The sequence below is a fragment of the Apis laboriosa genome, unplaced genomic scaffold (assembly GCF_014066325.1).
Source record: "Apis laboriosa isolate Shangri-la unplaced genomic scaffold, ASM1406632v1 scaffold43_cov150, whole genome shotgun sequence".
Taxonomy (NCBI): Eukaryota; Metazoa; Arthropoda; class Insecta; order Hymenoptera; family Apidae; genus Apis; species Apis laboriosa.
The window spans coordinates 1126271-1150818 of record NW_025223292.1 but is presented as its reverse complement, the minus strand read 5'-3'; the positions used below and the strand labels follow the sequence as shown (position 1 = coordinate 1150818).

Sequence of the window (24548 nt, the reverse complement as noted above, 5' to 3'; positions counted from 1 at the left end):
TTTATTTAGCAAATTTTTATTTATGAATATAATTCGTTTCGAATTAAAATTTCGATTACTTTCCTATACCTCTTCTTTTTTTTATTTCCAGATATTTTATTGTTTTTATATAATATACGATTAAAAAAAACAACATGAATAATAGTCGTCATAACAATTGAGTGATTAAATCAAAATGACGTTTTGAAAATTACTTCATTTCTATTTTATTTTATTTTATCAATTTTAGAGTAACAGGAAATTTATAACTAAGAAATGGAAAAAATTATAAGAATCATTTATTATAATTATTTATTATTCATACATGATATATTTTTACGATTAAGAATCGAAAATTTGAATATAATTTTAAATCTTGTTTACATCGAAAAATAAATTTATTAATCATTTTAATCTTGAAAATACCATTTTCATTTAATAAATTGCTCGATATTTTATTTATCAAAAGAAGAGATAAGAAAATTTAATACACAAGAAGAATTATTGTTTTTGAAATCAATTTTTGGAAAAGAAAAAAAAAATTACAAACTTTATGAAATTTAACTTAACATCGAGACATTATTCTTTCACGATATACCTAACCCTGAACTTATCTGGCATGCTTTGATTTTCTTTTTTTAGCCACTTGCATGAATGTCTGCTTTTTATCTTGATTTGCAAGAAAGAAGCATAAGTTCTTAAAATTAAACTTCAAATCTCGAATATATCATGATATTACAAAGAAAAAAAAACTATGTTATATTTTCCTCCTGATAACTATAATTATTTACTTAATCTGAATAAATCATCTTAAAATCTAACTAGTATTAAAATTTTTTTACTGAAAATATCACTATTCATTAATTAAATTAAAACAGAAAATTATTAATTAACTTGTCCTGTTAAATTTATGAATTTGTTCAATTATTTTAATTAAACAATACTTATTAATTTATGTCTAAATTATATATCAAATAATACTTTATAATTTTCTTTCTTAAACTATTATCTAGATAGACAAATAAAGGATAATTTGCTTTTTATACTTCTTATCATTTTGTGTCACTTGTTTAATCTATTTTAATTTACTAACCTAAAAATCTAATAAGCTAATAACTCTAAAAATATAAATAACATCATAACATTAGAGAAAGAATAAAAATTGTTACGTTTTTTTTCATTTTAGTAATATAATAAAATGCAGGACATAACATATGTAAAAATTAATTTTCGTAGAAGTTAATGAACGCAAAAAAATGTTTGAAATATTTTTACAAAAATGAATATCTTAACGGAATTCCAATTCTTCGAGGCATGAATACGAACAAGAGAATTCTATTTACGTAAATTCTGATCGATCTGACACTTTCTGCCTTTCAAACGCGTTACATGGAGCAGTTTCTCGTTCGAACTATTCTTTCACATCGTATACCATCTCATTTTAAAAACAATGGAATATTTTAGGAAGTCTGACAAATATCTCTTTTCTTTTCCTCAGATAAAAAGTTCCTACTTTTAAAGATTGTATTCAAAAATAAAATAGCGAAAAAAATTTAGATTTTTCTCATTACCTCTCGATAATCTTTTAGAATAAAATATATTAAATCGTCTCTTGGAATCAATAAGAAAAAAATGAGGAAAAAAATAAAATGTTTGTCATCACTCCTATGATCTTTCACAAGATAAAATATTTTAGATAAATGAATCTAATCCTTGATCATCTAATTTTTACGATAGAAGTTTTAGAGATACTTTATTTGAAAATTCTATCGCAAACACTGTGAAAGTAAAATTTTAATGTCACGAGTAAATATTTATATGGAATATAACCCTCTTTCTCCAAAATTAATCTTCTGAAAAATTTTTTTAAATCTGAAAATTCCATACGATGATAAAAAACCAAAGATTGCTCTCATTGCAATTCATAAATAATACATCAAAGAAGCTTAGGATTATCTGGATGAATTCGAAATAAGAGATAGAGGATAGAATAAAATTTATGACTCAACTTGGAATAAAATTTTCTATTTAAAACTTTGCTTCATTAATAATTCTACTAAAAAAAAAAAAATTCTACTTAAAAAAAAAAAAAAAAAGAAAGAAAAAGAAAAAACAATGGACACTTATGAATGAACTATTATCGAAATATTTTATACGAATATATTTCTTTTTTATATAATCCAGTTTTTTTTTTATTCTTTCAATAGAAATAACGGATATGAATATTTGCATTATAGATTTCGAATTATTTCAGATTTTTAACGGAAACAACGGTTCCATATTTTAAAGATTGCCTTCGAATTAAATTCCCACACATTTTACCGAAAACTGATCGTTAATCTATCATTCATGAATGAGGTGGGCAACGTGCACGTACTACAAATACACGACAATGACTTAATCAAGATTTGAATGCTTAATCGAACCTAACGAAGTGGTATTAATGATTAAATCATTGACCATTATTGAAGTCATTTTTATATGACATTTATTCACACTTGAATGAAAGAATGAACGAATTTCGCCATTACGAAATTTAATTTAAAAATCGAGAAATTTATCAAGTACGTGAATTTGTTTAAATGAAAAGTATACAATGGAGAAAATAAAGGAACGAATTTTATCAAATTGTTAACACGTATAATAATGAATATTTATCAACCATGTTAATACCTTCCTATTGTATACTCTATCTCATGGATGTCACCTTTATCTTTACTATTAATTTATTAATGTATAGATATATAAAATATAAAATGATGTATATAAAACAGCTATCATCTAATTATTAAATTAATTGAAAATTTAATCGATTTAGAATATATATAAAAAAAAATTAATAACAAAAATTAATCCTTAATGATTTTAAGTGTTTATTATAAAATAAATTAAATTATATATTTACTACGCATTTTATCAAGATCGTATCATAAACCTATTTTGATCCTCATACGTCCCTTGCGACTAATTTTACACGCGATGAATATAAAGAAATAATCTGTACATCACTTTACTATTTGTAAATGAGAGCAGTATATTCGAATGTACAAGAATTTCATTTTTTTTTAAATTAATTGTAAATTTGCAAATTTAATAATTTCCAAGTTTATCAACTTTTTTATATAGCGTTGATTCTATACATAAAGATATATTAAATTAAGATAAACGTTGATAAACTTATATTCAGAATTATACACTATTCATTAAATTTACTCTGACACAGTACAGATTATTACAATAGGGGAAAAAGGAACAAATTAAAAATATCGAAGCTTAAACTTTAAAAAATCTACAATACTATATACTATATTTCTAACTATTTTAATTTAAATATACCAGATATTTCGATATGTTCTATTACAAATAACGATAGCTATAACAATCTAAGAGAATGAAGAAGAACCGTATTTCCAACACTTCCAATATATTTCTCATTGTTGGAAATGGTCGACTAACTATTTGTCTATTTTGTCTATTTCACGCGAAAAATCATAAAATTAATAATTCTAGAAATAAAATTACATTTAACCTAACTAACTAGAATGAATATTTAAATACGCTTCGTCGCAATTTTAATTCGTCGCAATTATTCGTACTATAGATTTAAATATTACGCAAATCAACAGTTCCAATATTATTTAGTTCTAATACACAACATACATACTCGCAAATCACACGACCCAAAAAACAAAAACACGATGCGCACCAACCACTCCCGATAATGAATTCCAGCGCAAAAGTCCAACGAAAAGGACCCAAGGACTAAACTTAACAAGAAGAAAAAAAAACAAAAACACGTACCATACCAAGATTTCACGGAATCCCACGGATGGCGGCCTCACTCAGCTTCATAGTGTAAATACCTGGTTACGGTTTTCTCTCTCTCTCACTCTCTCTCTATCTCTCTATCTTTCTCTCTCTCTCTCTTTCTCTCTATTCACTCACCCTTCCACCAAAAAAAAAAGAATCACCAAACATCAAAGGGCCATAAGGGCGAGAAAAGCCACGGGGAGGGAGGGAGGGAAAGGAGGAGGGTCTACGTGGCGCGAAACGAAAACAAACCACGAAACGACGGAATAAGAACGGATCCAAGAAGACGACGCAGCATACCGTCCCAAGGAAGATGTATCACTGAGGAATCGTTGAACCGGAAGAACATCGAACTCGCGCGAAAGAGAAGAGAGGGTTGAGGCTTCTTTGTCTTTGACCTCCGGTTAGGGGGGGAAAAAAAAAAAAAGAAAAAGAATAGGAAATGCGGGGGTGAAATTCGACGAGGTATTGCTGCGAGATCAACCGAGCGGGAGGAACGGAGAGGGTGGCAAATGGTGACGATGGATACTACTCGTTGAAGGGGGAAGGGAGGGCACGGGCACACGCACAATGTGTTCGATTGATAACGCGCGCGCGCCAACGGACCAACGACGACCTTTCTCGGTCGAGGATCAGTCGAAGACTGCTCGGCCGAAAGTGGGGGACCTCTTTTTCGAAAGCATCGTTTTCTCCACGGTGGCGAGGCTTCCGGACAGAGGTAACCGGGCATGCGTGCAACGAGCCACCCGATCAACGCACCGTACACACAGGGTGTGCCAACAAGCACGCTCCGAGTCGTCTCGATGATGAACGTGGAATGGGAAAGGGTGGTTCGAATTGTTTCTCGAATTTTTTTTCACCATCATCTTTTTTACTCGATACTCGAATGGATTATGGATAAAGTTGTATGCAAGAAATTTGAAAAGACGAATAACACGGTTTGTCTCGTCGTGAAAGAGTATATGAAAGAAGTTTTTTGAATTACAATCCCTATTTTTTGATATTGAGATTTATCCTTTCTTTCTCGTCTAAAAAGGAAAATTTTAAAAATTAATTTTTGATGGTTTTATAGACTAGTACACAAATGAACGTGGTTTCTTTTAAATCGCTTGACACAAGGAAATTTTAAATAGTCAATATTTGACATATAAGGGAAATTTTGTAACACGATTTTATTGTCATTTATTGAAATGATATTATAAATATCGACAATCTTCAGAAGATATTTTCCTAAGATACAATTTAGAAATATTTAATGATTAACTTTCTTGTAAGAAATTTAACAATTAATCTTGACAAAAGTGGTGAATTTGATTTCTAAGATGGATCATGTAAAAATTGATTGAAAATTTTGATATGAATTGGCAGCATGATTGATGGACTTTTAAATCGGTAAAAAAATAGAAAATTATATCAGAAAAAAAAAACAAAATTCTAATATATTATAAGGATATATTGTATCGAAGACAACAAAATAGAGTGAAGATATATAGAACGATCTTAAATCCTATCTATTCGTCAGATTTTTTATTTCAAACTGTATGTATCTTTTGATACCCCTACTGATTTTACGATGGCACTATATTCCCTCCACTATCCATAGAGGAGAAAAATGTACTCTCAGCAGATATACAGTGTATATATATATATATAAGAAAATAAAATGAAGATATATATCTATGACTTTCAATATCTTTTTTTCGATTAAATTTCCAATTTAATTTTCACAAGAATTTTTGCAATTCGATAAATATATTCGTTTAATGTAAATTTAATAGGAAATTTAATATAATTTATAGTAAATCTCATGCGTTTAAATAGTAATTATAATATTACAATATTGTCAAATTTGGGGAAATTTTTAATCTATAAATCAAAATAAAAAAAATTGCATTAGAATATCTGATTAAAAAGAAATATCTATTATACTAAATGTTGAAACGATAAATTAGAATGAAACAAAAAACTATCAAAAAGAATAGCAATTGCTTTAAACTAATTTAATTAATTTGTGTTATTAAACCGTATATTATAAAAAAATATTTATTTATTGTGAAAAAAAAGCATAAATATTTATTAATAGACTTATGGATCATCGATGACCCACATTAAATAAAACGTGTCAAATATTCGATTTTTTTTTTTTACAAATATTCACATACGATTATTCAACAAACGTTATCTCCACACGTCCGTTCTTCGATGTCGATATTCATATTCTCTATATACGTCGAGCTTACGTGGTATAAAACAAACGAATATTCATGGCTTGATTCGCATTAATTTATCGACTGGTACCGAAATAATATTCGCTGTTCGGCACGAATATCGAATAATCTAACTACATTTATTTATGTGTTTTAACGAAACTGAATATTCAAATATACTTGAAAGTATAGAATTATCTCTCCCTCTTTCATGATATGGAATGATTAATTTTCGAACGATATACAATATCATTTAAAAGTTTAGAATCATTCGATGAAAGATGATTAGAATCGTCATCATGACATAAAATTTAAATTTACAGGATTTAGTCGATTTAACTTGAAAACTTTAATTAAAATTTGGAAAAGAGTTATTCAAACTTTAAGAACATTTTAGATCCTTGATCTATTTTGAATATATTATGAAATTGTTTTATATTTAGATTGTGAATTTAAGAAAAAATAGTCAAAAAGAAAAATATAATAAATATTTCCTTTAAATATTGAAAGTTCTATAAATTATAATAATTATAATGATTCTAAATTTTTTGATATTGATATATTGATATATGTTGAAATGTAGGAATTAAAGAACTTAACTAGGAACTGATTATTGAATTATTATTAAATATTTTTGGTTAGTAGTGAAAATTTTGATGATTTGTTAAAATTATAAGTTAATAAAAAAAATAAATGCATATAATAATAATAAATAATAATAAATTATAGGATCATATTACGAAATATTGTACAAGATTCCATCACTGCTTATATAATCTACGTACTATGATATCATCTGTTTAGTAAATAGTAATATATTTATTATATAAGCATAGAAAAATTTGATGTTTAATATATCTAAATGCAATTCAAATTACTATTCGGAAATATATATCGCGAAAATAAAAAAACTTTCTATTGAGACTGTTTGATATTATTTACGAATATTTTAATTAAATAATTGAAATAATTCTTGTTGTTATTTAATAATTGATTATGTTATATGAATTAAAAATTGACTTACCAACCAGCTATGCCATTTGGTTGTATCTCCTGCAAGAATATACCCAACTCTCCTTTATCTTTACTGCGAAGACCAACCACACTAAATCCCAAACTAGTACCCTCTGGTTTATACAACTTTAAAAAAAAATTATTGTATTAAATCTCTCTCTCTTTGATTGTTGAATTAAAATATGAACAAAATATATTTTACCAACCTGCACAGTAAACACTTGACGACCTCTTGCTGCAGCTTCAATTACCTTCTTAAATTCTTTAACATATGTTGTTGTTGTAATTGGAGGCATTCCCATAACTTCCGATACAAGACTTGGACTTGTAACCTATAATAAAATAAAAATATAGTATTAAATATAAGATAAATTCAGGCATTCATTTTAGGTGTACTTTAAACAAAATTTTACCTGTGCACTAGTATCTTCGCTGCTACTATGCACCAATGGAACAACTGGAACTCTTTGATCTTCTAGTTCGCTGCTATCTTGATATAGATCTTGATATACATTTGATCCAAGTGGTTGTATCGGTGTACTAGGAACAGAAAGTTCAAGTTGTCCACTGATGTTTATATCAAAATCCCCAGGGATAATAGATGGGTGTTGGCCTAGTTGAGTATTTAATTCGATCAGAGAATCTTGAATGGTCACTATACTACGAAATACTGGATCTTCCAAAAGAGAAATTAAAGATTTTATATCTTGAGTAGTATGCATTTGTAGCTTCGGATCATTACAGTCTTCTACTCTTTCTTGCACATGCTCTAATAAATGAAGAGCTGTAGATATATCTGAAAAAAATAATATTAAAACATGAATTAACATAAAAAAAATAAATTTTTTATGTGAAAAGAATAAAAATTGATTTCAAATTATAAATTCTAAATTATAATATAATTAATTACCTGCACTTAGAGGCATTTTGTTTTTGGTAGATTTGCTTCAGGTAAATAATTATAAAAAATCTTATGAATCCCTCTGTAAAAAAGAAATATATATTCTAAATACATATGTATGCATAATATATTATTTATACTTTATATTTTATATATTCTATATTTTTTATTTAATAAAATAAAATTATAAAAATAAAATATATCTTAACCTCTATAACAGACAAGCATCGAAAAGAAATGACTAAAATTTATAATCTTTTTTGTCCAACTTAATAATTAAAATGGAGAATCCCATGATATTATATTAACTATTGTTAATATTAGCTGTATCATGAATTTATCGTAAATCAATACATGACTACATAACTTTTAAATATTAATATAACTATGATTTCTCTCACCTATATTTCTCTGAAAACTTGAAATAGAAGGTTAGTAGATTACGAACAAATTATTCTCAACAAATTTCACGATCGCGCACAAAATTACAATAGATTTTGCGAAATATTACAGGAAACGTTTAATTGCATTTTGCCATCAGCTGACTATGCCAAACTATCGAGACTTGACAGATCTTCTACTTACGAAGAGAGAATAAAATGATTCCACCAATGGGATGCGATCAACCATTACTGTGCGCGAAGCGCGGCAAATTTAAATATCTACTATTATACATTTTATTGAAAAGTCTTACTGATATAATGTTATGTTAGTAAAAAAATTATTTTATATTTTAACAAGATAATATTCATAACGAAATAAAAAAATATTTAATAATTGTTTAATTAACATAAATAAAATATAATAAAATAAAATAAAATATAATAAATAATAAATATGAACTGGAAAGAAATATGAATGAAAAAATAATTCGCGTATTATAAAAATAATATCATAAAGAATTAATACCTACCGTATAATAATAATATTTTTCATTTTACTGTTTTTCATTATAAACAAAAAAATTGTTATTACGTCTTAATTATGAAAAAAATACAATTGCACTTAGGAAAAACCACCAGGATAGATTATATCATTCATGCATATTGTTATCAATATAAATTATCTATTCATAGTTTTTTATAACTATATTCTATAATTCCAATGCAATTAAATATATTTTATAACAAATACATAATTACAAGCTATCTAATTTCACAAAAAAATAATTTCTAATTTAGCTATTACAAAAATTAATTGGAATTAATTTAACAAGATTAAATAGAATTACTATTGCCGTTGGAAACCAATCTAAAAATCATGGAAAACAAATTATTTTCTTTGTGCTCTTGATATGATTTGAATGAAAATAAAATCAGACTAAAAATAGCGAAGTAATAAAGAACAAACGAATCTCTCCGCGTGGACAGATCATGAAAATCACGTATCCCAGCTCGTTATTCATCCTAGTTGACCTCAGGTAGAAATCTCTAATCCATGATTCCGCTATGAACGACCGAGCGATCGTCTATCGACACAATCAACCCGACATAGCGATGCTCCACTGCATCGATTCTCAAACGAAAAACCACAAGACCCTGGGGAGTCGTCCATTTACGAATACACTATTTAATACTACGAATACACTATTAATACTTCCACAATCATATAAATCTTAAGCTTAAAACTCAAAATATAAAATAGAAAATACTTCTTCATCCCCTAAGATCTATTTTTATAATAACCCGAAAATATTTTTATTAATAATAAAAATAAAATAAATGAAGAAATAAAAGAAACTAAAAATGCTATCTTACAGAATAACGTCATAATTCCACTCGTCGATTGTATAAATCCTAAAATTTAAAAATTACAAAATACAAAATAGAAGATACTTATTCATCCCCTTAAAGATTTATTTCATAATATTCAGAATATTCTTTTTAATTTCATATAAATAAGAAAATAATGGTAATATCTTGTGGAATAACGATATGACGATGCTTGAGAACCTACGGGTCTGCCGTTTACACGCACGTCGAACGTTTTCCCGGATGGCCCCACGGAAACCGGACACAATGGAACCGCTTCCGGTGAGCACAAGGCCAGAAATCGGACGTGGGGATCCCACCGCGCCTGTGTACCACCTGTGTGTTATCTCTCCTCCACTATTCTGCCCCCTATGGATCGTCTATGCCCAGAGAATCATTCATCGAAACAATTCTTCCTATGCCGTCCCTTCCTCTCCGCGACCGGTCAGGTGTTATCCATTATTTCCACGGTTTGCACTGATTTTGACCGTCAGTTTGATTACAGGTGCCATTCGCGTTGGATGGACGCGTTCAGATGCATTTTATTACCGGTTTTGTCTGTTTTGTAGTTGAGATCAGAAACGTCTTCGGAGATTAGAAGGTTATTCTTGCGCGATACGGTTTGCTCTTGAAGTGGACACGTGAAATTTATTGTTGCTCTGGGTAAGTATAATATTGATATTGTTTGATTGAAGATTTATGGTTTATTTAAAATCGAGATCTAAAGATTCCAGAAAAAAAACAAGTTTTTAAATGAAAACTTGAGTTAAAATTTTAGACAATATATAGGATTTACAGTGCTCATTGAATTTTGAAATTTAAAAGTCTTGAGATCTGAAAAAAAGAATATGAAAATTTTAGTCAAAAGTCGAGATAGAATTAGTAAATTTAATTAAAGAACGAGATTCAATAATAAAACTTTTAAAATTTCTTAAATTTAAAAATGAAAGACTAAATAAAAAATTTACATATTTGTGTGGATCAATTTTCAAACATTTTAGTTACATTAAAAATTGACTATTTCCAAAAAAACCCAACAAAATCAACAATGAAATTATAATATCCAACATCCTATGAGAATTAATATCGCAAATTGAGGAATATTGTTTCACTCACGCAACAATGTTATCTGCGTATCATCTATTATTCAAGGTATCGCGATAAAATCTCTGTTTTGTAGTTTTTAATGAGATTACTTTTAAAAAATACATTTCTATGCAATATTATTTTATTCTATAACAAATGCATATTAATACATATTCATTTTTTAATAAAATAGCAAATTTAATAAAGAAGAAATTGAATAATACGTATTTAATAAATTAATTAATTTATTTATAATTATAATTAATCAATAAACGTTTTCAATAAACGTTTCGTGTTCCATTTCAAACTTTTATTATAATAATAATAGGAGTACTATATGTTTGTTAAAACATGAATACGATTGCGCGAAATTCAATTTATAACGATATTATTTCAACGTGATATTACAATCTACATATGAATGGCTCGAATCTATAATTTTCTCTCATCGACCACTATAACCACTGAACGAGCATCCATTCTCTTCGGACAGAGAACTATAATTATGGAGGTGATAAACCGTAACATAATTAATAAGTACTGTTCTGTGCGGTGCATGTGCAAAGTTTGGTACATTTAATGGAGAAACACGTGCACCGCGGTTGGCAATTTATACATTATAGTATTTCATTTGCAGATATACACGAATAATAATTTACTATTGCTGAAAATTATAGATTTTAGTTAACAGAATAAAATATTAGAATAAGAAATTTTCTTAATTGAGGTATACTGTATAATTCAATTGTATTATTGAATATTTTTTGCAAATTTGTTTTTTTTAAACTGAACTCTAATTTGAGTGCTTGAATTTTATGATGCTTTTAATTCTTTTTTTTTTTTTTTCTTTTTTTCATCTCAATGTTATAAATTACCAAAATAAAATACCTATATTTTTCTTTTATTTTATAATAGAAATTTAAATTAAAAGAATTAAATATCAAATCATCTCTCTTTTTAAAAAATCATCATCTTTCTTACATGATGACATTATGCCCTGATATCTTATCAAAGACAAAAAGCTTCTTTCAGCATTAGTACGCGAGCGAATCGAAGATATTCCCCGTGTAAAACATCTCGCCTTATGAAAAGGTAAGCGTGGCTCGTGTTACAGAAGATACATTTTCACCTGGATGTTTCGATACATCTATTCAAAGCGCACAGAGACACTAGAAGGTTTTATGGAATTCCTGAGCTGCACTCACCCTGAACACCTCCACACTCTCGCACCCCCATCAATCTTTTCTACGATTACTCGTGTATGCGGCAAGGGGCACACGCCCGTAAACCCAACCAACCGTGCTTCCAACTTTCGAGCATTACATTATTAGTTGCCTGGTATCTTTTCGATTATTGTTATCCCGTAATGTGGACTTTGTTCTGAAAAAAAGAAAATTAGGAATATGTTAATTATACGAATTATTGAGATTTTGGTGTAAAGAAATTTTACAAAATTATATTATAATATTTTTGTCTACATAGCAAAAATTATTTTTATTGAATGAAAAATTATAAGATTAATTCTAAGTTATCAGTAAGTATCTTTGATTTATTAATGATTTCAGGGTGTAATCGTTGGGATGACTACTTGATACCGAGCTCTAGTAACTAAAAATGAAGAAAGCCAATATATCTAATCTTCTGCAATCCATCTCTGTCCTCGCCACATTGAGAGTGATCGTCAATGGTAATTATTCAACAATCCTCAAACACTTATAACAAAAATTAACAAATTATTCCATCTATTACTTTTCTATTTACAAATTCGATTGTAAAAAAAAAAAAAGAAAAGGAAAAAAGAAAGAAAAATTTCAATTTAAGCAAAACGAAAAATTCCAATTTAATGAGCTCATCTAGCATGTTCCAAAAAAAAATGTCTTTGAATCATAGTTGTGAGAATCGCGGTCGCGGAAATTAATGATGGAACGCGGCGTAAAAAAGAGTGATGTCACTTGTGAAATTACGTTTCGTCCCATTGTATCGCCATACGTGCCACTTATGACACGAAAAAAAAGGAGGAAAAAAAAAATGATAAAATCGGATGCATCGGTGGCCAAAGGAAGTAACCTGATTTTTACAGGAGAGAAGAGGAAATAAATAATATCCATTTATGAGAAAATAACGAGAAAGAATAAAAGAGGGACGAAAATGGTCGACTATTGAACGTGAATAGACGAAATAACGAAAGAATTGATGTGTTTTCAGGACAAACAACGTGTAATGGCGGTTTGGGTCGAGTCGTTTACGAGAGACTTCCGGACCAACAGCTTCAGGGTTTCGACGATGATGTGGTATAAAATGTTTCGCGAAATATTTACCTATCTCTCTGGCCGCGTCGACGCCGGTTTTCAAATATTCAACCTAGCTCGAGAAAACTATTCTAAAAGCTTGAAATACAGTTTTGTGTAGCAGTAAAATCTGACGGATCTAGAGGGATGAAAGAATTTTGGAATTATACTGGTTTATTGTAATTGCAAAAAGGATGATCTTTGTTTGAAATAATTACCTTGTAACTAAAATGATGGATTTTTTTATTGCAATTTTCTAGTATTTAATAAATATTAAAATTAGAATTTGAAAGAAAGAAATTTGAAATGTGAATGAACAAATTTTTGAAAGTTTTCCTTATTTGTGATTAAAATTATTAAAATTCTTAAAAAAAAAATAATTTTCTTTTACAATAAAATCAGTTTTCTTCTAAAGGAAAAATTATTTTAATATTATATTTTTCGTAAAGATAATAATTATAATAAATTATCTAAAAATATTATTTCTGCTAGTTAATAATTAATTTATCTTAGGTACGAGACTCTGCACCACCATTTAGAGTCTTGGAAAAATGTCAAGAATTATGTCTACGGGATAGAACAGCAACAAACAATTTAGTTCGTGCTTGCACGAGCTTCGATTTTCAACCTGGTAGCAGAATAGCTTCTTTCAGCGGAGCTGCTGAATATGAAGAAAGCACTTGCTATTTAACGAGGGAACAGGCACAACCAGAAGGAATTGGAAATTTAATGCTGGTGCCAAACAGCGTTCATTTTACAGAAGTTTGTCTTGGCTGTAAGAGTATTTCCTTAATAATTCTTTCTCAATAATTTTTAACTTTATAGAAAAAAAATTAATTAACTCATTGATAAAATTATATAAATTAATTAAATTTATTCTTTCATTTAATTAAAAGAAAATAAATTTCTGTACCTCTTTCTGATTAAATATTTCAATGTTCGTATTCTTTTGTGAAGCTGATAGGATAGAAAGAGAATGTCCAAATCGGCGTTATGTTTACGAGAGACATCCCAGGAAGAAACTGAAATTGCCATTAACAGATATCAAGGAAGTTAGTGCAGCAAATAGAACAGACTGTGAGGATAGGTATAACAAAATATATATATGATTAAATTTATATTAAATTTAATATAAATAAAAATTTGTTACATTTTGAAGATGTCTGAACGAGTTCAGTTTCATTTGTCGATCTGCAACCTACGACACTGCTCTAAGAAGCTGTGCTCTGAGTCGTTTTACTAGAAGAACGCATCCTGAATTATTAGAGGATGATCCAAATTCTGATTACCTTGAAAACACTTGTCTGAATGGTGCTTACAATTAATATTATATTTCTTTCTGAAAATTAATGATTTTATAATTAATAAAAAAAGTATTTAAATTATCTAACTATTGAATTTTTACAATTTACTTTTGACCGAAGAAATTCAAATTTTTGTAATTTTTCAGCGGAACGTCGTTGCGATGGGTTAACTGTATTTGTCAAAGAAGAGAACAAACGTCTTCGAGGACCATTCGAAGTCGACATTTATACGAACCTTACCTTAGACGAGTGTCAAGCCCTTTGTCTCAGAGCGGAGAAATACTTCTGTCGAAGCGTCGAATTCGACGAGCAAACCAGGCAATGTGTCATTTCTGAAGAAGATTCCGTTTCTCAAAAAGACGATATCGGAATAAGCAGCAGCCCCAGCCACCATTTTTATGATCTTGTTTGTTTGGATAATCGTAAGTATATTATACTATCAGTGATTTCGTTCAAAATTTTTCATAATTTACCCATTAATTTACACCAAAAATTTAACCATTAGAATTATACAAATCAAATTATAATAAACATTTACAATGAAAGCTACTAAATGTACAATCTAAACACAAAAATATAAAATTCTAACATAAATATCAATCTAAAACATTAGAACATTTTACTTTTTAACAGTAAAACAATAATATCTAAATCCAAACTTTGAGAAAAAAGGATTTTACAAAAAATGAGAACGTCTGGCTATTTTTTTCCAAAGTCCAAAGTAAAGTAATAGTGAAACGATTAATATTTCACGACACTTTACCAATATCCACTTACGAAGCGTAGATCCATCCATAGCACGTGGCTCCGAATATCCGGACAGCAGTCCCTCGTCGCATCTTTTCTCCGATGGGCGACGACCAGATACAGCGTTCCAGCGTTATCGAAATTCTCGTTTGAGCACTGAATTTCATTCTGAAATAACTGGGCGTAGTCTGAGCGAGTGCCTTGACGAGTGTCTTCGACAAACCAGCTTCCAATGTCGAAGCGCCGTGTACTCCGAACATCTTCACACGTGTCAATTGAGCCGGTTCAACCAACGAGACGGGCGCAGAATCATCTACGATGCAGAATACGATTATTACGAGAATCTTATGCGTGAGTTTATATATATTAATAAATAGTTTAGAATAAAATATTTTTTTTTATAATTTAATCTTTTTCTTATCATTTTTACGAATGGTAAATATAATTTCGTCTCTGACGACTAAGAGAATAAAATATTTGTCAAGATAAAAATGATAGAATATCGGAAATTTGAGCACGATAAGCTATAAGAATTGTTCATATATTTTTTCATAATATTAACGATTATATGAATAGATCAATATTTGGATGGAGATCGAGACAGTCCAGGATACAGACCAGATCCTTTGGGACAGGACACGAATTTTGGTCGGCCTTCTCTAGGGAGACCCGGTAAATTAATGACAAATTTAATATTCCATCTTGTTATAATTCAATTTGTATAATACTTCTTTGTCATATTTAATTAAGAAACATTAATTAAGAAACATCATATAAGTCACGATCTAAAAACTAAAAATTATCAAACATTCCAATAAAAATAAATTTCCTGTCTCTACGCAGGTTATCCAGAAGATTACGACAAAGGATTCAGCAGCAGTGTGAAGCCAGATCGATATCCGGATCGTTACCCAGATCGTTATCCAGATCGATACCCCAGCAGATATCCAGAACGATATCCAGATCGTTATCCAGAACGTTATCCAGACCGATATCCTAACAAATATCCGGATCAATATCCCGACAAATATCCTGACAAGTATCCTGATAAATATCCAGATCGTTATCCCTCTAAATATCCCGACAAATTTGCTGATAAATATCCAGATCGTTATCCAGATCGTTATCCAGATCGTTATCCAGATCGTTATCCAGCAGATAGATATCCAGATAGATATCCTCTGAATGGGCAATATCCAATTGGAGCAGCAGGTGATACGTTTCCAGATCCTATAGATCGATATCCTATCAGTGATCGTTTCCCTGTTAACGATCGTTATCCAACAATAGATCGGTATCCATCTTCAGACAGGTATCCAATTCCTGATCGATATCCAAACAGAGGTGGTGATCGCCGTCCTATTCATCCTGACCGATACCCTATTTCTGATCCTGGAATAGACAGATATCCAACAAGTGGTAGTAGATATCCTAGTGGAATTGGTAGTCGATATCCAATATCTCCAGGTCGTTATCCAACCGATAATGATCGATATCCTAATACCATAGACAGATATCCTATTCCTGAGGATCCCTTGGATCGATATCCATCAGGTTTGGGAGGTGCCAGACCTCCTCTTGATCGGTATCCTGTTAGTGAAAGGTATCCTGACAAGGATATTTATCCTAATCGGTAAGTTGATCGAAGAGAATCTTTTATTGATTTTTTTAAAGAAGAACAATTGTTAAAATTAAATAAAAATTATTTATATAATGTTTCAATATACACATATTTTTAAACTATCTCAATTAATTTATCTCTTGTTTTAAATTTCTATCACTATTTCACAAAATCTTTCAATATATTCTTTCAACTATTCCAATTAATTAATCCATTTTATGTTACAAGTAATAATTTACATCTGCACAAAATCTATCTAATTACTATATACTATATACTTTCAATCTTATTAAATAATTTAATTACCTTGCCCTATATTCCAAGTTACAAGCAACTTATTCCTGCACAAAATTTTCTATTCAATTACTAAATGTATAACTTCAATTGTTTTACATAATTATTTATTCTATCTTCCAAATTACAAATATTTTACTTTCTCATAAGAAATCAGCTATCATTCAATCTTTCTAACCACAATTCGTTTATAATACACAGATTTCCACCTTCATCACACGGAGGATATTCTCCAACTTACCCTGTGGACGACGTATATGGTTCCCAGGCTCATCCTCAGGCACATCCAGATCGTAATCCCTATGGCGTAGGAGGGCCCACACGTCCTCTAGGCTACGGTGGTTACAGCAACGAAGGTGGAATAATCGGTGGTGGTTACATAGGCGAAGGTGGGGTGTACAATCCACGACCTTTCGGCACCAGTGGTGGTCCCATCATCGGTCGACCGCCATTGGTGTCCAGATGCGACGAACAGGACAACTTTCGCCAAGTTGGTCCCCACACGAGAGTCCGTAAACCATTCGTCAGACGATACACGACAGCTTCCTCACTGGCCCAGTGTGAAAGGGAGTGTGCAGATGCCAGGGACTTCGTGTGCAGATCTTTCAATTATCGCCCTTACGCAGCACCCTATGGAGCTGAAAGAGACAACTGTGAGTTGAGCGATCGCGACTCCAGAGATATGGACATGGGCAATCCTGTATACTATGACACGGGCTCCGATTATGACTTCTACGAGAGGAACAACGGCAGACAGGGAGCAGATACGGAGTGTCTCGACGGTAAGCGTCGTAGGAGACCCTGGATGACATCTACGTGGATCACATGGAGCGATCTTTACGCAGCTGATCCATATTACAGGCGTTACTGATACAGCTTTGAATTATTGTACAGTTATTGTCGAACATTGTCACCTGGACTGTGTTTAATCAAATAAACCGTCTGTTTTTTCCAAGATCAACTTTTTTTTTACTTTTTGTTGCTTGGTCACATCCGTTGATATCGATTCTCCTTTGATTTCTGGTTGATGTGGAATACTTTTGAATATTTCTTCTGAAAATTAGAAATAGAGAAGAATGAAAAATTGATTTTTTGGTTTGATTTTATATATATATGTCATTTTTAGATTTTAAAATTGATCAACTTCATTTTTTTTCCTTTTAAGTCTCAATTTTAATATATATAATTAAGATGTATAATTAATGTTTAAGTTTTCAGAAATCAAATTATTGGTCTCCATGAAATTGTTTGTTTGACATTTAATTAATATTTACGATTTGTTAAATAAAAATCGATGAAGAACAAGTAAATTATATTTCTATGGTCATTTTAGTGAGTCAAGTGTGTAGCGAAGACGGGATGGAATTTACTTTAAGGACACCGGAAGGATTCATTGGTCGGATTTATACTTATGGCTATTACGATCGCTGTTTCTTCCGTGGAAATGGAGGAACTGTGAACGTTCTTCGAATCAGTGGTCCCCAGGGTTATCCCGAATGCGGCACTCAAAGAGTAAGAGACTTGTTTTGTCGCTACTTTTTCAAAAAACATTTTTGAAAAGATCTCATTTCTTCTTCTACTTTTTTTTTGTTTTTTGAGAAATAAAACAATTTTTGAGATCTCTCATTTACAATTAATTGAATAAAAATTTTTAGATATTTTATTAAAAAAAGAATCAAAATTTTTATCTTATATCTTTTATTTTTATAATAAATTGGACTTACAATTGCAGTACGGAGATACAATGACGAACATCGTCGTAGTACAATTCTCAGACTACGTGCAAACCGGAAGAGATAAACGTTTCAATCTCACCTGTCTATTTCGAGGCCCTGGCGAAGCTGTCGTCACATCCGGCTACATCGGTGCCGGGTATGCCAGGTCATATCGATTGAGAAACCGTGTCTTGCACCCGGTACATTTAATTAAACAGTCCGACCGACGGTCAACTAATTTGGAATGCAAAATGTACCGCATTCCTTTACCGCATGAATCCTGGTGCAAGCACACTTGATTAATTTATTTTAATACCACTAGAGTTTCTTCGTTGAAAATTATCTAATCCTGTAATCTTAAATTTAAATATTGTTTAGAAAATTTAGAAAATATCATAACTGATTTGTTTGAAATAAATGGGAATAATAATTTTTAAAAAATATATTTTACGATTTGTAGATTTAACGATTTGTAGATTTTGTTATATAGAACTTATATTACAATGTTAAAATCAGAAATGCTAAATGATATTTTAAGTATTGATAATTGTAAGATAATTAATATAATATCTAAATAATTTTTGTAAAAATAAATTTTCAATAAGAAAAATAATATCATTATTGTTTGATATAAAAAAAAATATTGAAGTGCTATATTCTATGTCTTTAAAAAAAGATAAGAATAGAATTAACTTAATCGAATTCATAATTATCTTGTGTAGATCAGGGTCTCCAATCCCAATCGAGTACCTTCCAGCAGAAAATACTCTGAGTTCTCGAGTGCGTTTGCTGATTTTATATCAGGGCAGGCCTACGACGACTATTGCTGTTGGAGATCCACTCACATTTAGGCTAGAAGCACAAGATGGGTATGTAATATTTATTTTTCTTTTAAAATCAATTTGTTTTAAAAAAATGAAATATAATTTTTTGATAATATTTTTTATAGATACAATTATGTTACTGACATTTTTGCTACTAATGTCATAGCAAGGGATCCATATTCAGGAAGAAGTGTTCAACTTATAGATAGATATGGGTAAGTATATATTATTGTAAATTATTATTGTTTGTATTTATCATATTTGTTAATAATTAATTTATTGTATCAAATTTTTTTATTGTATTTTTTTTTTAATTCAAGTAAATCTTTCAATAAAAATAAACGAAGAAAAATATTTTTGTATTTTAATAATAAAGAAATTTTGATTGATTTCTTAATAATAGAAATAATCTGATTTGCTTTTATATATCTGACTATTTTATTTAATTAAATAATCTATTTGAAATATTCAATTTTTTCACACAGTTGTCCAGTAGACAATTACGTATTCCCTGGATTAGATCGTTTGCGGGATGGTGACAGCCTCGAAGCACGTTTCAACGCTTTCAAAATCCCTGAATCCAATTTCTTGGTGTTCGAGGCGACAGTGCGAACATGTCGAGATGGTTGTCAACCAGCTTATTGCTCGGGTGGTACCGGAAGGAGCGAACCATCCTTTGGAAGACGTCGAAGAGACTTGTCGCAAAATGACACGATTGCTGAGGAAAACGAAATAAGCATTATAACAGAGAATAATACAAATGACACGTCCTCGAATTCGACGTTCGTCGTCGAAGACACTGTCACCAAAGAAGAAGAAGAAAAGGCGGAAGAGGAAGAGGAAGAGGAGGAGGAACACGTGAGAGAAATGATCGAGGTAAAAAAGAAAAAGAAATAAAGAGAAAGCAAACTTTATAATGATATTAAGAAAATAATTCTTTTTAAATTATTATTGGAATAATTGAGATGATTATAATGGAAATTTTAACTTCATTGACCTATTTCTAAATTAAGTGAAATGAAAATAATTATTTTTAAATTTCAATATATATAACTTTATATTTCAAATTATTTGTTGTAACTTGGAAATCTTGAATATATATATTTTTCTTTCTTTCTATTAATGAAATTATTTAAAACAAGAAATTTAATACAAGCACATTTCAAAAATAAAAGAAAATGTGTCTAAATGAGTTGCAGGTTTTGGATTCAAGAATGGATATTGATGAAGAAACTGTGGTCGAAAAACAAACTACTATAATGGAGAGCGTCTGCATAACTCCTAACGAATATTATGGACTAGTAACAGCAGTGGCAGTGCTGGTAGTACTTTTAGCATCCGTGGTATTATTATCCATGTTGATATACAGGTACACATTATAAATTATGATTTATCTTTGATATGTTAATTAATATGTTTACAAAAGTAAATTAATTTATATAAACTGTTTCAGAAAATATGCTTACGCAATAATCACAAAGAATCGCAGAGTTGACAAAGCATGTAATCGAAGCAGTCATTCGGACGATGTTTATAGTAGTCGTGCTAACAATTTCTCTTTCTTAAGATCGGGTCTTCAGAAACCATTTCAGTCTACGTACGTAATCGTTATCGGACGTTTATATAATTTACAATATTTTATAATTTTTAAAAACACTTTTATCGATATTAAAATTAATTAAGATATTTAAAAACTTATCTAGAAAACTTATCTTATTTTGATTACCAAATGCAAATATGTGGGAATTAATTATATGTTATATTAAATCATAATATGGTAATCATTTTTTAAATATCGATAATTATTATAATTGTATTATAGTATAGTAATTTTAAAATTTGAGATTCAACATAGTCCTTGAAAGAAATAAAATATACTTTATATTGTATATAAATATAAAAATTATAATGCGTTAAATAACGTTAAAAACAAATCTAAAAACTTTCTTAAAGAAAAAGTCAAGCAATTTTTTGCAATTAAAAATAAATTTTCCAAAAATTGAATTTTTAAATCCCATTTTTTAACAAAAATATCTCCAACATATATAATATTTTAACTTCAAAGCTACACCAACATTTTCTACTATAAATATAGTAGTATCAAGGTTTATTCAAACGTCATTCATGTTTGACAAATGGTTTAATGGCTCTTAATACTTTCAACGTGAAATTCGATATTTATTCACCAATATATTACCTGAAGTTGATGTATATTCGTTCGATCCACAGGTCGATCTCCCGATCAATGAGTAACGTGATCGGTCAACGCGTGAGCTCGTCATCGACCGCTCTGGAAGGCGCAGTAGGATTGTCATCCAGTAGAAGAACCGGCTTTGACCCTAGCGAACCGATCTACACCGATCCATCATTGTTCGAGGTTGCTCGTTGCTCGTCGTCTAAACCTGTCCTCGATGATAACTTCCATCTTATGTGAAGATCAAATCTCGTTAAATATTTCTTCTTAAAACGTGAACTTGGCGTTAGTTCAACATTCGAGACTTGAAAATAGAGAAATAGAGACGTTAATGGGTTTTCTATTGTAATCAAAGAAAATAGGAAAATTTGGATAAAATTGTCATTTCACGATTCTTTAACAAAATTTAATTTCATTGATATTAGAATTTAAAAATACTTGCTATATAGTATTGTTGTAATAATTTGATTAATGAATCATTTATAGACTTTGTTGATTTTCGAAATATTAGATTGTTCTTTCTATTACGATTTCTTTCTCTTCTATTTTTTCCATTTTCATGATTTCAAACACAGCTAGTCAAATTCATTGACCACTGCCAGCTATGACTGCCATGTCAATAAACTGACGTATTGTATATTGTCATTGATTTACTATGAGTTTACTATGAGTCAAGATTATTCTCTTTATCTATTGTTCAACTCTTGTCAAACTCTTATATAGAGATATAATGATTGTATATTAACTCGTTACTTTCCTGAAGATATTTATAATTATTTAGTATTAATTTTTTTTAAGAAAAATCTGGAAAACATTCAAAAATTTAGCAATCATAAAAAAATGTTTAGAATGCAATCTTCAATAATCTATTAAAAATAAGTTGATAAATTTTATAAAAAAAAGTAAAATTTAAGATCTTTTTTATCTAATCCTCTAATTTATTTTCTGATAAAAACAGCAATTATTTTTTTGAATTGAATTTTAAAAATTATAATTAGCTTTTTACAATACGATATTTTCAACTTATATATTCAGTTTTTAAATTAGCATGATAAAATGAGACTATTTATAGCTTTTATATGAAATAACCTATAAAACCATCAAAACAAGGATTAAAAAGAAAATCCTCGTTCGTATTTAAAAAACATTACCTATTATGGAATCATAAATAACTAGCATTACGAGCTTTTATTTATTATGATTTCAATTGTAGTTAGAAAGAAATTCCAAATAATAAACAGATATACATAAATAGAATATCGTTCAGTTGTATTTAGTCTAAGATAATCTCCTGTTTTTTATTCCTATAAAATAAAATGAATAAAGACATCGCACGAAGCCATCACGAATATATTCATTTTATTCTCTTCGGTCAATCTTCCTTTATCCTATCTAACTTATAAGTAAAAAGAAGCATCCTTAGCCTAGCCTCTTCTTTACGATAGTGAGCCTCTTCTAATTTAATCCTGGCCTCCTCTTTTAACATAGCAGCGATATCAACTTTCATCTGTGCCTCTGATAAAGCCAATACATGTAATTCTTCCTCTTTATGAAGGGATCTTTTCGTCCTTCGGGGCTGTTCATGAACAATTGAAGGGGAAAACATCGTTTGTGTTGCATTTGATTTGAAAATAAGTCGATTTTTCTCCACTGTTTCATCTTTGTCTAATTGTTCCGGCACAGGTGACTCCAAATCTTTTTTAGATTTGTCGAAACAGTCAGTTACTGGACCGTATGATAACGAATTCGAATCGATTTTACTGCTGATGGAATCTGAGGTAAAGGAATTGTATATGTATTTAAAAAAATATCATACTTTTATTTAATGGTATATCTTTTTTATTTAGTAGCAAATTTTGAAAATCTGAGTTACGAATGCAAAAAAAAAAAAAAGGAAAAGATGAGAGTATAACCTGTATCTTTACAATTATTTTCCTCTTTCGAGATTTGTTTCGAAGGTTTTATAGTACACACAGTTTGCAACGTAAATGGTTCAGATTCCTTTGGTTCAAACATAACATTTGGAGGTAAACCTATAGTTCCGGTAGGAATAGGAACATCTGGTATGGAATTTCTATTTTCCCAACTTTTTGACCGTGTGTGATCTTTGGACAGATGACAAAAATTTTTTGAAACACCGCTGAAAAAATTAATAAAAAATATTTATTTCATATTTTTAATAATATTAATAAAAATAGATTGATTTAATAAAAATAAGAATACAAATTTATATAAAAATAATTATTTAAAGTAAAAAAAAAAAATAAAAAGAACAATAATGATAAATGAAATACTTTATACATAGTACAAGTAGTCGAATATTCCCGCGCTTTTATAAAACAATATACACGAAAAATAATACCGTGAATGTATTATATTTACCGCAATTTCTTCTCTTCGCGATTTCGTTTACATGCTTTCATGTTTTCCCAACAGCGTCTTAACTGTACAGCTGAACGTATTCCTTGTGGACCTACCATTGAATTGTATTCGTTGGCCAATTGAGACCATGCTGATTTTCGTTTATACATCGATATTGGATCGGACCTTTTATCTTCGATATCTTCGTACTTATTTATCAAGGTTATCAAAATTTCTCGTTCCTCGAAGCTATAAGTTTTTCGAGTGCTTTTCAACGACGAAGAAGCCATTTTAGCACAGAAAAAATGCTCAACTATCACGTCGGTCTTCCACTGTTTGTTTCTTCCCACCAACGTAACTTAATGCAATCTTGTACAAGTTTTTCTTATAATCAATGCATTATAATAGTTTCGATACAACAATTAAGAATAAAATCATGAGATGAAATATTG

General features: G+C 29.6%; 3 protein-coding genes across 9 annotated transcripts in view; 1 reads left to right on the top strand and 2 right to left on the bottom strand.

The window, feature by feature from the left end:
- The window catches only part of LOC122716317 (inaD-like protein), a 113852-nt gene extending 105406 nt beyond the window's left edge, over positions 1–8446 (bottom strand). For 2 of the 4 annotated variants that reach the window (XM_043939280.1, XM_043939281.1), the window contains exons 1-5: positions 8313–8446; positions 7921–7993; positions 7424–7806; positions 7217–7342; positions 7021–7136 (exon numbers count right to left, since the gene is read on the bottom strand). In XM_043939280.1, coding sequence (XP_043795215.1) covers positions 7021–7136; positions 7217–7342; positions 7424–7806; positions 7921–7936 — 641 coding nt within the window. In that variant the 5' untranslated portion in view covers positions 7937–7993; positions 8313–8446. Of the gene's footprint in view, positions 1–3780; positions 3820–7020; positions 7137–7216; positions 7343–7423; positions 7807–7920; positions 7994–8312 lie in introns of those variants that run through there. The other 2 variants (XM_043939283.1, XM_043939285.1) reach the window with 2 other exon arrangements.
- Positions 8447–10190: 1744 nt separating this feature from the next.
- On the top strand, positions 10191–22547 carry LOC122716324. Of its 4 annotated transcripts, none has more exons than XM_043939303.1 (19): positions 10191–10325; positions 12314–12435; positions 12954–13039; positions 13550–13811; positions 13994–14123; positions 14196–14347; positions 14487–14762; positions 15139–15438; positions 15664–15759; positions 15931–16720; positions 17204–17784; positions 18336–18514; positions 18735–18874; positions 19440–19586; positions 19667–19756; positions 20027–20417; positions 20741–20910; positions 20995–21138; positions 21771–22547. In XM_043939303.1, the coding sequence occupies exons 2-19, from the start codon at positions 12363–12365 to the stop codon at positions 21973–21975; spliced, it is 4212 nt and encodes a 1403-aa protein (XP_043795238.1). In that variant the 5' UTR covers positions 10191–10325; positions 12314–12362; the 3' UTR covers positions 21976–22547. The 4 variants fall into 4 exon arrangements, with proteins under 4 accessions (XP_043795238.1, XP_043795237.1, XP_043795235.1 ...); XM_043939302.1 differs by having other exon boundaries at positions 18735–18883; XM_043939300.1 differs by having other exon boundaries at positions 15127–15438.
- Positions 22548–23107: 560 nt separating this feature from the next.
- Positions 23108–24386, bottom strand: LOC122716301 (myb/SANT-like DNA-binding domain-containing protein 3). Its single transcript, XM_043939233.1, has 3 exons — positions 24118–24386; positions 23649–23875; positions 23108–23508 (listed from the first exon to the last, which is right to left on the bottom strand). The coding sequence occupies exons 1-3, from the start codon at positions 24384–24386 to the stop codon at positions 23108–23110; spliced, it is 897 nt and encodes a 298-aa protein (XP_043795168.1).
- Between the last annotated feature and the right edge of the window lie 162 nt (positions 24387–24548).